The 14,287-nt window shown below is 38.0% G+C and overlaps 1 protein-coding gene across 3 annotated transcripts in view; it reads left to right on the top strand.

Moving 5' to 3' along the window:
• The window catches only part of LOC148183429 (ubiquitin-associated protein 1-like), a 99,191-nt gene that overhangs the window by 49,286 nt on the left and 35,618 nt on the right, over nucleotides 1–14,287 (top strand). For 2 of the 3 annotated variants that reach the window (XM_088061523.1, XM_088061522.1), the window contains exon 3: nucleotides 7,422–7,546. The exons of the other annotated variant lie outside the window; for it this stretch is intronic. In XM_088061523.1, the coding sequence (XP_087917649.1) occupies nucleotides 7,422–7,546 (125 nt within the window). The remainder of the gene's footprint in view (nucleotides 1–7,421; nucleotides 7,547–14,287) is intronic. 3 annotated transcript variants of the gene reach the window in all.

The raw sequence follows: 14,287 nt of genomic DNA, 5'->3' as shown, positions 1-14,287 counted from the left end.
AGGCTGGCTATACAAGGTTAACCTTTGCAATCTGGTACATTTCTTTCTTCTGATGGTACAAACAAGGCCTTGTGGCACACTTCATGTCTGATGCACAAAATGGCCCCGAAATACACAGTTCTTTTATCTTTATACCTATTTTTACCCAATTAACAATAGACACGTATATTATTTTTCTTAATGACCCAATGACCCATCACCTCTGTGATGCACTGCGGCATTTTCTATCCAATTACTTACTATTACCCAAAAACCTCTAGAAGAACATGAAGAAGAAAGAAGAAGGACAAGAGACAACACCCTAAATCTTCCATCTTGTCTCCTGTTCTCTAAACTAACTTTTTCACCCAGTGATTTAAGAAAAACTTTCTAATCTACACACTTACACTTTTAGCTTTTTTCATCTAACTTTAACATTTGTTTTCATGTATCACCATGAAAACATGCTCATGAATTTCATATTATATGAAATTCAGTGTTTTTCTGCATCTTATAACTAAGTATCAGAAACAAGGGCACACACTCTATATTTCAGACTCCAACATTTGCCCCTCTCTTTAAAAAAAAAATAAAAAATCAACCCAAACCTTTTCTTTGATTACTTTTCAAGAAGGGTTACTTTTCCTTCACTCATGCCCTATGCACCAACAACAGAACTGCTGCTCTGTTCTACAGAGCGCTCTGCCTCCAGTTTTGAACATCAGTTTAACCACTCAAAGCTAGAGCAATGGATCTAGGTTGCTTACTTAACCAGTAGCTTAATTTGTCTAATTGCTTTAAAGTTTCTGCTGAAGCTACTTGAATTGAAAGCTGAGTTGTTATAAATCTCTATCTGAAATTTCATGGGTTAAGCTCTTCACAATCAGGTGTGACTAAGATTGATATAAGGTTACACTAAGATGTTGCCTCTTTGTATAAAGCATGATTTGGAGTAACATTCATCATCTCATCTTCATTCTGTTTCAACACAGTAAAATTAAATATTATACAAAAATCTGTTTTCACTGAGATAAGGTACACTTTCTTTTGAGTTAATGAAAAGAAGTGATGCAGGTCAAATTGCATCACAAAGTGATCAACAAAATGATACAGCTCAAGCATACCTGATTCACCTTCATATTCAAAGACTTTATCTCTCGTGCAAGATTCTGAATCTTGACACAGTTCACACCATGCTTTAACAAATGAGGCTTTAAAATATCGATTTTCCCACTCTTTCACATGAAACCCAAAGTTCATTTCTCTTGCATGTTGGATCAAAGCTGTTCAGCTGTCAACTGTGGTCTTGATACAATTCACATCTGCGTGCTCTCTCTTTTGCTCTTTGGGCTGTCTGTTTGTCTCTGCAGGTCATGAGTTTCCATGTTCTTCGCTAGGAAGTTACTTCTGCTTTGAACCTGTGAATACAAACATACACTTTTCTCCAAATTATTAATTGAAATGAATTTTTAATCTTCTTGCTTCTGAACCTTTGACAGGAACCAAAGAATTCTCTCTCAGCTTTGCTTGAGTACTGTTAGAAGAATACCTGGTAATTGATGGAACTGGCTTCATGAAAGACTTGTTTAAAAAGGACTGTTCAAGAATTATTTGCAATAGATATATGATCTTTAAGTTTTTTCCAAAATCTAAAATACATACATAGTGTTTCTATGCTTCTGAACTGCAACTTCTGTTTCCTCCCCCTCTCTTATAAACAAAGGTAAAATATCTGCTGTCTTGCTATGACAATGAAAAACCATCAAAGTAAAACACTTGAACATGTATACATATAGGAAATAACACCTTTACAGCAATCAAAAACTTATTAAGAAGATGCATAATTAATATTATGTGATATTAAACTTATCTAAATAATCTGTAATATGAATTACTGAATATACTAAATATATACTCTCATCCCAGTCTGCCACAGCTGATAAATCAATAGAAGATTGGAAAATCATGTCTGGATAACAATTTTCCAAGCCCACTGTAAAATCCAGCTGCTATATTAATTCACTAATTGCCAAGTCAAATTGACCGGAATATTGTTTTGATGCAGAAAACTTCTGGGTTTATTGGTAAATTCTCTATCCAGGTAAAGTCAAGGCTTGGCCAGAGCCTAGGCTTTAAACTGGAAAGATGCCTCTTAACTCATTTCTAAAACAAGGTTCTCAATAGTAGCAGCTATGAGATGCTTACAGCACAGCAAACTGTTAAAATGCATTTGTACAAAGCAAATGATCAGAAGCCTTAGATACCAGACCAATTAAATCATTCAGCAGTTAGTTTAATCTGAAGCCTCTCCTATGGCAGCTGATCCTCAGCGATGGTACATCTTCTTAAAATTCTGGAAACACTGAAAAATAAGAAAGCTATAACAAAAAGAAACTGCAGAGATTGCAACAAACAATAGAACTCCCAATGAAGTCAATGGTGTCATAGACTGCATTCACTTCTATCTATAAGCAGGTGTTCATCAGTGTTCTATCACTGCTGTTTCAGTTGTTGTTATCTTCATCTCTCCAGGAAAATAACTATACTTTGCAGTTTAAACAAATGTCTTCAATAAAACATGAAGCAATTTAAATTTAAACCATATTTAAACTTGTTAAAAATTAATTATGATAAAAGGAAGTAACAAAACAACATAAAAAAATATCAGAGTTAAGTTATAACTTAAAAAACTCAAACTTAAATATAGTGAAATTTAACTGATTATTTCTATTAACACTTAATCTATATCAGATGAAAACACAACTCAGTCTTACTCTATTATTATAAAAAAGGCAATTAAAAATTTGGTGTATACTTTTTGAAAACAATAGAACAGGAATATTGATTCACTATAGAGATTATAAGGATGCAACAAATATATCACCATTCTGTGTTATCTGGTTTTGAGAATAACTCACAATAACTGCAGATGTTATTAAAAATACCCATTCGTAACAAAAATTTGCTTGGCATATGCTTAAATTTGTTAGGATTTTTAGAGTGCAGTTTTACTAGAAAAAAAAATACAACAACACAGATTTAGCAAGTTGCTATTCAGCTTTTGTAGTACTTTTCAGAAACACTGTCTAACTTTTTAACTAAAATCCAAAAATTAAATTGGTATATATACTGTTATACATGTTTTTATAATAAAAGGACTCACATTAAAATTTCCTTATTAAAATTATAAAAAAAAAAAAACAAGCAAATGGGTAATATATGGTTAAAATAACTTTGAGATTACTGAAAACTGTATTGAACTAAATCAACAATACACTTATTCAAATGAAAGGTTAAAAATGAAAGAAACCTGTCATTCAATCCTTTTTCTGTAGGGTTAATCATGTAATCTTTCAATTCAATTTTAAAGAAGTGCATCTTGCAGAAATTGACTGTAACTACAGTAATAATGCTTGATCACTAGATATCATACAATATGACATTATCAGTAAATGTACAGAGAAGATAACATTTTCAAAACCTTCATGTATTAGGAATACTGAAACAGAATAAAAATATTTTAAATTTCTTGGGTTACATAAGTATCATCATTTTCCATGTTATTTTGTAAAAAAAACCCAGCAGATATTATTAGAAATACAACATCTATATATATTTCACTAGAAAATATCTATAAACTTTTTGATCTATTTTTGAAGGCACTTCATTCAATAGAGACTTCTTTTTAAAACTCAATCATGACTACAACAATTTGCTGATTTACCAACAATCCAATATACAAAGCTTCTAATTTTTGAATTGTCTAATTAAAACTCTCTCTTTTTTATCCCTCTCCGAGATGTCCAGCTTTCTGTTGTTTCTCTTTTCTTTTGTTGCTTGCTTTTGGCGGTTTCACCGAAGTTGCTTTAGTTGTTTCACCGGTGGTTGCCATGGCGACAGCGTTTCTGGCTGCTGTGTGCTGCTGTGTGTGTGTGTTTTGCCAAACCCGTCCCCTCCGGGCTGGTTTTGAATCTGAGAAAAAACTCTAAAAACTTATATTTAGGGAGAAATTCCTTTTCAGGAGATAAATCCCTTTTTGGGCGACTGCCGTTTGTGCCAGAAACCGGACCCACGACTCTGAGATTAAGAGTCTCATGCTCTACCGGCTGAGCCAGCCGGGCCGACTTCCCGAACTTCGCCGGCTCTGCTTCAGCGCCAAAATGCGCATGCGCGGCTCGACACGGGACCCTGCCAATCTCCCCTCCCTGAGGGCCGGGTCCTCCTTGTCATGGATCGCTACACTGGTCTCCCTGCGGGGTGTGCCTTTGTAGCTTTGGCCAGCCCCTTTTCTTTCGCTGTCTGTCTATGGCAGCGTCCTAATATTTTTTCTAATCTCTCCCAGCTCTGCTCGGGGTCACCCTGCGGTGCGGCCATCCTGCCGTCTCCCGCCGCTCCTTGAAGCCGCTCCTCTTGGGCAGCCTCTGACTCCGCCTGATGGGCGGGTATTTTCGGGGTCGCCTGTTGAGCGAATATCCCCGTGTCCCCTCTTGGGCGGACACACCTTCACCAGCCTTTTCTAACATCATCTCTGTGTTATTAAATTTGTCAGAGGGCGGGGTAAGCTCCCTCCCTCGCTCTGGCTCCTCTGAAGTGCATGGAGAGTGCAGGGTAGGGGGCTGTTCTAAAGGCGTGGTTTCAGAAACAGAGTGGAACTTTTCTAACTTTTTTTTTTTTTCCCACCCCCCGCGATTTCTTCTGACTGCACTAATTCCAAAAAGACTCTATATAAACCATCATGTCTCTCCATGCAATTTTTTAACCTCCAACAATATAACAAACTGCTCACTCTGCTTTCTGAAGTAACGCAAGCTTCCCGGTGTTCAATTTTCCTTCACATTCCTCCCTCCTCCCCCACGTTCTCTGAAGGGACGGAGGCAGGGGTGACCACGCCGCTGGGGAATTTTTTGGGTTTCCCGCGCTTTCAGAAAGGGCAGTTCATCCCCCCCCATTCCCAGGGTTCCTAACTCTTTAAACCTCATATTTATCTTTTCCCCCAAGATTCTTGGGGCTGTCCTGTGCTGGACCAGGAATTGGACTTCTATGGTCCTTGTGGGCTCCTTCCAACTCAGGGAATTATGGATGCTAAATCTGAACCACAGTGCCTGTACAAATTACAGGCCGCATAGCTTTCTCAAGTCCAGCCTGGGAAGTTTTAAGGAGGAATCAAAACAATCCTCAGGGACACAAAACAGCCTTGCAGGTGTTGTTTTCTATTCCTTGTTTTCCTTGCAGGAGAAAGTCAGGGGGTGGTGAACCCCACTGACCAATGATGGTGATGTGGTGATTTACTGACCAATAAGAGTTTCCTTTCTGTACTTTCCACGAACTAATCTATATAACAAGCCTATAGCAATAAACTAGAAGATTTCTCCTGTTCTGACTCCCTTGAGAGTCCGTGTCGTTCTTTCCCGCCGTTCCCAATTAGAACGACAGGGAATTATTCTATGATTCTATGAATTCCAAATTAAGAGGATGTTCCTCATTTTAACAGCTTCTTATCCTTTTGAAGCCTGTGACTGCTTTGTCAATAGTGAAGGAATCCAAACAGTACCTTAACTGTCATCTGAGTATGAAAATGGGTCAGTGTCGTGAGTAGAGTGGGAGCTTCAGACAAAGTTTATTAAAGAAACCCTGCCACCGAGTCATGAGGTGCCAAGAAGAGCCCCTTGTTTTCAAAACTGCTCAGAGAGAGGAGCTTGAGCATAGCATCTTAGCCTCAGACTATCAACAGTTTGCATTTTGTAACTTTTTCCTTCAAGTTCTAATAATGGCAAATCAGATATATTTGCATAAAAATGTTTATTTATTAAGACAAATGAACAGACAAAATATAACTGATGAAAGATCTTAATCAGAGTTACTACACAGTATAAAACTAAAAGAACTACTACTAGATTATAGTATAACAAAACAGTGCACTATATCAAAGTACCTATATTAAAGCTAGCAAACTAAATAGTATTGATTAGGATTTGAACATAACTTACCACTGAGATGACAATAATGTACATAAATTGCTTCACTTAATCCTTTGGAAAGTAACCATGAAATAGGTGTCCCCACTCATGGGAGAAACTCCATGCATTTCCAGGAAAATGTATAGAAAATTTCTATTTTGTTGATGTTTGGTATGGCTTTTATAGTTGTAAAGTGTATCAGTCAGAAATTCAGCTTATATTGTCAAATCTCACTTCAAAAGTAAGATGCTTATCAGCAGTTGGGAGATGCCAGACCAGTGTTAACCCCATGATGCCAAAATAACTCACTACAAGACAACTTGTCCTGTTCGAGTTATCTGACTGCTTAACAAACAATAGATAAGCTCATGTGGGGAGTGAGATGCCTTGCTACAGTCAGATAAAAATGGCAAGTCACAGTTCACTGAACAAGAGGTTACTCACTGAACACCATCTTAGTGATGCCACTTATGTCTCTTTGGATCTGCATCATTCAAAGCAAAGTTACAAATGAGTGTTAAAGGAATGCTTCAGATTGTTATACACAGCTGGAAACTTTGCTTGTAATTCCAAAAGCTTAGACCAGAGATCCAAGAAAGTGAGTGCAATTTATATTGTGTGTTTTCTAATACTTCTTCACGGCAGCTCAAGGAAAGCAAACCTATAGCCTGGCTGCTTGGAGGTAGTTGAGCTTTAAGTAATTCTGCCTTATGAGTTTTTAGGATGCCTGAAGAAATAGTTTAATCCTAAAATACTTTTTAAATACCATATGAGTGACAGATAAAGAACAGATGGAGGACCATGAAATAAGTCTGAGGCTTCTCATTGGAGTGATCACAAATCAGACAGCTAATTAAGTTATATTGCCTTGTTTCAAAAATCAGAATTGCTATACTAACTAGTCTAGAGCTGTTTCACTGTTTTGGTTCAAGTGGAGTGTCTAGACTTTAGGCCACTTTGACCTTGTGACCACTTCTGTATAAATGTGACTTCCCACTTGTATGCCAATACTTGGATTTTACTTTAGCTTAGCTGCTCTAAAGATGGGTTATTTTAAAACCTGTTTTGAATATGATAAAAAAGATGGATCTTTTTTAGAGACAACAGAATACAGTGTTCAGGAGAGAGCTTCAACTTCCAATTGTGTAGGGATAGTCTTGTCACAAGGAAAGCTAAAACATTGGGTGTATTGACTTCAAAATCTATTCAGTTGTTGGATTGTTGTGTTGTGTATTAGAGGGTTTTTTTAGTAGTTATGAGCTAAAATATTAAAAACAAACAAAACGCCACCAAAAAAACAAAACTGAGACAATGAAGTCCAAACAGATTCAATGTGTTCCTGATCAAGCAACTTTATTTGTATTGAGTCACCTGGTATAGGTTGAGCATCAGAGATAAATAGCTCCCAAATAGAGAAATGTGAGTCTTAATTGAATGCATTGAGCTTGTAAGGTTTTTAAATACAATTTCTACTTTTGATCTTAGGTCCTTTCAGTTATCTTGATGATGTCCCATTTAAGATAGGCGAAAAATTCAAAATCCCAGCAAAGGTTGGATTACCCATTGGTTTCAGCCAGCCTGATTCTTCTCAGCTTGTCAGAGAAGCCCAGGTAAGTGATGTGTTCTGCCTTTCTGCTCTCTTCCCCTGGTGCTGTAAACTGCAAGTAGTCACAGTTTGCACACGTGTTCAAATGTTAGTCTTGATGGTCTTGTAGTGTCAATTTGTATGCCAGGCAGTAGTTGCAGAGGATCTGTTAGAATGTATAGAAAAATAAAAATATGATAGAGTGTGCAAAAAGCTTCTACTTTTTAAAAAGTCTAATAACGTTTATTTTAACATATCTACTTCAAAAAGGTACAGCGTTTTTGTTGTGGAGTCCTGTTTTAAAAGACAGGTGTTTGCCAAGGAAGGCGGGAACCTTCCTGGAATGTAAAATATGACTCCCTTCCCTCCAAATTATTATAACTTTAAAATTACATCACTTTCAGGCAAGGATATGGGAAAAGGAATAACAGTTCCTTGCTAGAATATATTTAACAAGATAAACAAACAACAACAGCAACAACAAACAAAACCAGAAACCAAGTAACAGCCTTCTCTCACCAGTCAAGCAATTTCCTCTTTGGTGCAGTTACGACCACAACCAGCAGGAGCGCTGGCAGGCCCTGGCAAGGTGACAGTTTCAGTGACTCTCATACAGACAGCAGAGGGCAGTAGCGGGCCCTGATGAGGCAGGGAAGGTGCAATGATTCCCCCACAGCTGCAAGAGGAAACCCTGCAGGAAGAGAGGTCACTCCCCAGCTAAGAGACTGCAGCAGCTGCACCCCTTCCTCCCTCCTTCCCCAGGACCATTTCAGTGTCATTCCAAAATGTCCAGGTATTTTGTCTCTTAAATACCATCCATTCATCATCTCTGGGGCAACAAATGGGAAGAAAAATTCCTGAGAGAAAAAGAAAAAAGGAAAAGCCTAACCCCTAACAGGTGGTTATAGGTCTAAATATTACCCTGACTAAATTTGAATAGCATTTTTAAGAGGCAAATGCTAAAACTGATACACCTATACTATGGTATACTTGCAGAATCTTGTTTGAGGGTAACAAGTGTTTATAGAATCATATTTTATGTGTTCTCATAATTGTGTGATAAAGAAATAAAATTTCAGTTCTTTTCTGTGCAGTTCTGAGTGAGAATTCTTTTCCAGCTGTAGGGTAAATAGGTTACAGCATGGTACACAGATGGCTTCCAGGTCTTTAAGAAGCAGGTCTCTCTTACCGTAAACTCATAGTAGCATAAAATCAATGGCTTGAGCATAAATGTTGAAAATCTAATCTCCAAATGCAGGTTATGATACAAGAAGTCTAACTGAAATGTATTTTCTCACTTGGATTCATGATTTTCCTTGGCAGTCCAAACTGATGTTTGTTTTCATTTCAGCTGTGACAGATAGCTGTTTTTTTTTCTTCTCTTTTTTCTTTTTTTAAATTTGTTTTTTCTGCCCTGCAATTCATCCACTGGAGAGCTATCTCAATTATGCTACATCAAGGCTTTTTCATTATAACCATTAAATGATTACCTGATTGTCATAATACACATATTTCCACATAGTTAAGGTGGTGTGGAAGAACTAAAGGCAACTAATGTCCTACTGCTGACTTCATTGTGCTATGTCTCCATTGTCCTGCCATGCTGAGACTCAAGTATAAAATGTCCAATTGGACTGAAGTACCCTGCATAATAGGGTGCAACTATATAGAATACGCATCTTGCAGTGCAATTTGACTTTTTTATAGCTGTAGTGAGAGCTATTAAAAAAAGTGCAAGGAAGCAAAACTGCCCAAAGCTATATATTTTTATATAAATACCCCTTTTTAATATATATAAAAAAAAATTGGTTAGTTTTGGTCTATGTATATAACCATATAAACACACACACGCACACACAAAAAAAGCCCCTGATAGCTCTGCTCAGATAGCAAGGAATGTATGAGTAGTGCTCAGCACTTCTACCAGTGATTTGTTTTTCAAAGTCGCCTTGCTAATAAATTGTGTATCATGCCTCTTGGAGTCTTAGAGCTAAGGGAATGGAAAACTGCTATGTAGTTGAGACAACAGGTCTCTGGCATCTCACTGGAGCCTGCTATAGGATAGGATGTGGTGCAACACATAACAAGTCCCAGAAAAGCTTAGTAGAGGCCTAGCAAGCCTTGCTGGTTTGTTGCTCTTTAGAGACATGAATTTGTATGACCTAGCAGTCCCATGGCAAGAGCCCTCCAGTTATGTGCCATTATCCTGGCAAGGGTATCTTATAACTTCTTGTGAGTCACAGGTTATACCCTGGACTTAACTTGTAGGCTGTGTTTTCTGAACATTTTTTGGTTATTTAAAGAGCATTTGAGGTTGTTCATTCTTACTAAGATATTAAAGCTTTAAGTGATGCGGGAGATTTCAGTCTTTTCAGGGTTGAGTTCTTTTGGGATACTCCCTCATGGGGAGTTTTGCTTATCTTGGTTCTGTGTTAGGAAGGATACTCTAAAGGCTTGTTAGGCTCTTGTTTCTCGTGTTTATTAATATATTATCAAAAGAATTGGCAGATCTTCCCCAGACTTTCTGCTCAAGTTCAACTCACCATCGCCTGGCTCAAATTGGCTCAAATGGCACAAAATGGTTTCAAAATACACAGCTCTTTTATCTTTATACTTATTTTCACCCAATTAACAATAGACATATAAATTATTTTTTTTACTGACTCAATGACTCAACACCTGTATGCTGCACTGTGGCATTCTCTATCCAATCACTTACTACTACCTAAAAGCCTTTAGAAGAAGAAGATGAAGAAGAAAGAAGGACAAGAGACAACACCTTAAATCCTCCATCTTGTCTTCTGTTCTCTAAACTAGTTTAAACTCCAAACTCTAACTTTTTCACTCAGTGACTTAAGAAAACTCTCTAATTGACACACTTACACTCTTAGTTTTTCTATTTAACTTTAACAGTTGTTTTCATGGTGTTACAGGAAATTCAGTGCTTTCTTGGATGTCAGAGCCAGTTATCAGAGATGAGGGCACACTCTCTGTGCCTCTGACTCAAACATTAAGTAAATTTAGTCTGTTCAGAATGTCCTTTTAACCAGGCCATTATTATAACCAGTAAATTGATAGTGAGTAGCTTACAAATGCCTTGCTGTGCTAACCTGGCCATGAAGGAGCTGATGTTAAATGAGAAAAGCTTGTAAGATCTTGTCTGAAGAGATCAGGGTCCTGGGTTTTCCCCTGAGGCACCCAAATATATGGTGAGGGTCCTTTCCAGTCAGATCAGGTGTTACTAAGGTCCCAGTTCACCAGCTGCTCTTACGAGCAGACACTCACCCATGGTAAAGAAGAAGCAGTATTGGGCTGGACTCTGTGGTGGCAGTGAATTCTTCCTGCTGTAGCAGCAATTTGACCATTCCCCTCCAATCCCAAGTGCAAGAGAGAGAGAGAGGAGCCGAGCCCAGCCCCTCATCCCCAATATCACTGCTCTTCCAAAAGAAAGCCCCTCAGCTAAGAGGCTGCAGCCAGCTACACCCCTTCCCCCCACCTTGGCCACTTTTTTTGTCTCGCTTAAGTACCAGTAATTATTATCTCTTAGGCAACAGATGGGAAAAAATTCCCTGAGAGAAAGGTAAAAAAACCCAAAAATTTCTAACCTCCAACAGATGATCAGTAGCTCTATAGCAAAGCTAAGTGTAGGAAGGAGGCAAAATATGATACTTTAATCTAGACTATAGACAGGTTTTAGTGCTGTGAAAAATGAGGTTCACATTTTTTAATACAAAGTTTAAAAAATTTAATAGAAAGACAATTAGGAGATAGAAATAAAGCAAAATGAACAAATATGGCCGGGTGCCTCATCATTCAGCCAAGACCATGTCAGGAAAATTAATCCACAAACACCAGAGGTTTATGTCCAAAAAGGAGACAGAGGAGTCCTTTTACTTTATTCTAATAAAGGGAGAGGCCATGGGGCATTCCCCCGGGGTCTCTCAAATTTTTGGAGGACGCAGCCTCCTTTTTATCCTAATTTCCTGGCCACATGTCCCTCTCTCTTTCCCCATTGGCTGAGGTACTTGAGAGGTACAGACTTCCCAGAATGCCTGATACCTAAGATTCCCCTCTAATGTATAACCTTCCCTCTTAATTTTTAATTTTTATGGAATTTATGGTGTTTCCCCATTGTCTCTTTCATCTTTCAATATCCAATTTCATTTATCAGCAAACCTACAATTTGTTTGTAAAGGCAAATATCTTTTTCCATTCATCAACCATTGGAATCCATCCCATTTTTTCTTTTATCTCTCAGTGCTTGCTTAATCTATCATCAGACCCACAGTTTGTAAAGACAAATCCGCCATTCCTCTCAGTCCCTCCTCTTTTAATTTTTAATAATTGTCTTTTCAAACTTTATTTATCATTTACTTAATTTCTTGTTCTTGGGTCTTCTTTTTTGGCTTTGCAATTATTTGTAGTGGCATCACTCTGCCTTTTTGTAGCCATCTCTGGGTCAGTAGGCATGGTTACTACCTGCATCCCTTTGATCACATGTTGAATGAGTTGTACTAAGCAAGGGATCATGCATGGTAAAAAGATTAGAGTTGCTACAACACAAAGGAGGAAAAAAACCATTTGTTTAACCTATAGTCCACCAGGTAACCATGAAAACATGTCCCATTCCCATCTTTTCCATGTTTGGACTGGCACATGAGCTAACTTTCTTATTCCTTTTGTTATTTGTGTCACCACCTTTCCATTGTAATCTATTTGCAAACAGCAGTTTGAGTTATTTAATGTGCCACACACTCCCCCTTCTTCTGCTAATAAATAGTCTAATACCATCCAATGTTGAAATATTGCATTTCTTATCTGAGTAGACTGGTCAGCAAGAAGGTCAAGAGCTGTAGCTGTCTGGTTAATTATTATTTCAAAGACAGCTTGCAACCTAATTATCCTATTTAAATTATAAATGGGCTCTCTGGCACCTGATATTAATTCATTTGGGTTCCAGGTAGCTGGTCCATAGTGTTGTATGATTCGTTCAGGTGGCCATTCATCTTTTCCCCACTTTTGGGTGCTCCCTCCAGCCAGGGATGCATCAATTGACTGCTTTTCTCTAATTAGATCATCATATACTTTGACTCCTAACTGATTTCCCTGAACTTGTGGTAGCAGAAAGAACAGTGGTCTAATATACCCCATATAACATATCCCTGACCAGTTTGGGAGTAACCTGCAGTAAGCATATTGGCCACAAATCCAGTAATGCCCCTTTAAATCCCAGGTCCCATTCGCAAAGGGACCTTTTCAATTTTCATCATCAATTGGTGGGTCAAAATACAGCTTGCTTCCGGGTCCTAGTGGTCCCCCAACAATAGTTGCCTCGCCATAAGAATCACAGTATTTGCATTTCCAAGCTCCCACATGAGGTTTCCACCTGCAGTTAAATCCCAGATCTGTTTTGTTGGATCTGGACCAGAACCTATTGTAAAGTGTTCGAGTTCCATTCTGGTGTTGCCATTTCTACTGATAGTCACGGGAAAAATGTATCTTAATTGTGGAATTAGCTCGGAGGCAGCTTAAAAATAAGGGGTCAAAAAGCTTATCCTTCCCCACTGCTTTACAGCCTTCAAAATCCTTTTAGTAATTATGAAAGGAACACCTTACCCAGCTACCATTAGTGAGCTTAACATGCATTTGCTTAAATCTGCCTTGACATCTGGAACAATCATAAGGAGGGCCATTGGAGGTCCAACAATCTAAACCCAAAGATAAAGTCCAGTCACAAATGCTTTTTCCCACTGTCGTGGTTTTAAAGCACTAGCTAAAAAATTACTAGAAAACTTACTAATTTCTTGCTGTGAGATATGGATTAGGAGAAGGGCAAAACAGGCTTAAAACTTAAAAGGAATAAAAAAAAATTATTAATAAAACTACAAGAATAAGAAACCAGAATAAAACCTCCAGAAACCCTTTTTCCCCACCACCCAACCATTCCCTTGTTTAATTGACAACATAGAGACAAAACCTGGTGGTTAAAGCAGTCCTAACTTTGCTATAGTCTTTTCATCAGTCTTGGTATAGAAAAAGTAGTTCTCTTTTGTCAATCTATGGAGAGTTTTTCACAAGAAAACCATTTTCTCACGGCTTTCTATTTCTCTGATGCCAGCCACCTGGAAAACTCTGCCATCAGTCCTTTCCACCTATTTCACACTACTCTGAGGTGTGTTCGTGGGCCATGATTCAAGGGGTGTCATTTTAAGGATGAGTTATTCAAAGGCAAAAGTTCTCTTCATCTGTCTCTGTGATCATCTCTGAAAACAGAAGTTTTCTCTTTTTCTCTTAAGGGCCACAAATCTTCAACAACTCTCACTTCTCCTTTTCTGTTCCAGCATCTCATAGGATCACAACTACTTCACCATTTGCTCAGCTCTATCAATGAATTACCTTTGTTTAGATCCACACTTTGAAATACTTCATCCCCCCCAAAATACTCTTTCATGAATTAAAGGAGTTTTTTCAGAACATTATTGTTCATCTTCATAGTTTTAACAAAAGAATATTTCAGCTTATTAGTGCATCTTCTTATTCTCTTCCCATCTGAGGCTTAATTCTTTTCCTCACTAGCTTTGATAGTTTATGTTGTCTCTTTACATGTTGATCACTCTGTCTCTCTTCCCCTCTCTCTGGAGAAAGGACTAAATCTGAAAGTCTCATCTGGGTAGTGAAAAGGTTAAAATCTGGCTCAAACTGCAGCAGGTATTCATGGTGCCAGGTTTCAGCTCAGCAGTGCTTAGAGCCAGGCCCGCCTGGGAAA

Source organism: Pseudopodoces humilis, chromosome 12, assembly GCF_049639895.1.
Source record: "Pseudopodoces humilis isolate 2021_Gansu_Grassland_sample_001 chromosome 12, ASM4963989v1, whole genome shotgun sequence".
NCBI classification, from domain to species: Eukaryota; Metazoa; Chordata; class Aves; order Passeriformes; family Paridae; genus Pseudopodoces; species Pseudopodoces humilis.
The sequence above is the reverse complement of the archived record's forward strand: the minus strand, read 5'-3'. Positions and strand labels throughout refer to the sequence as shown.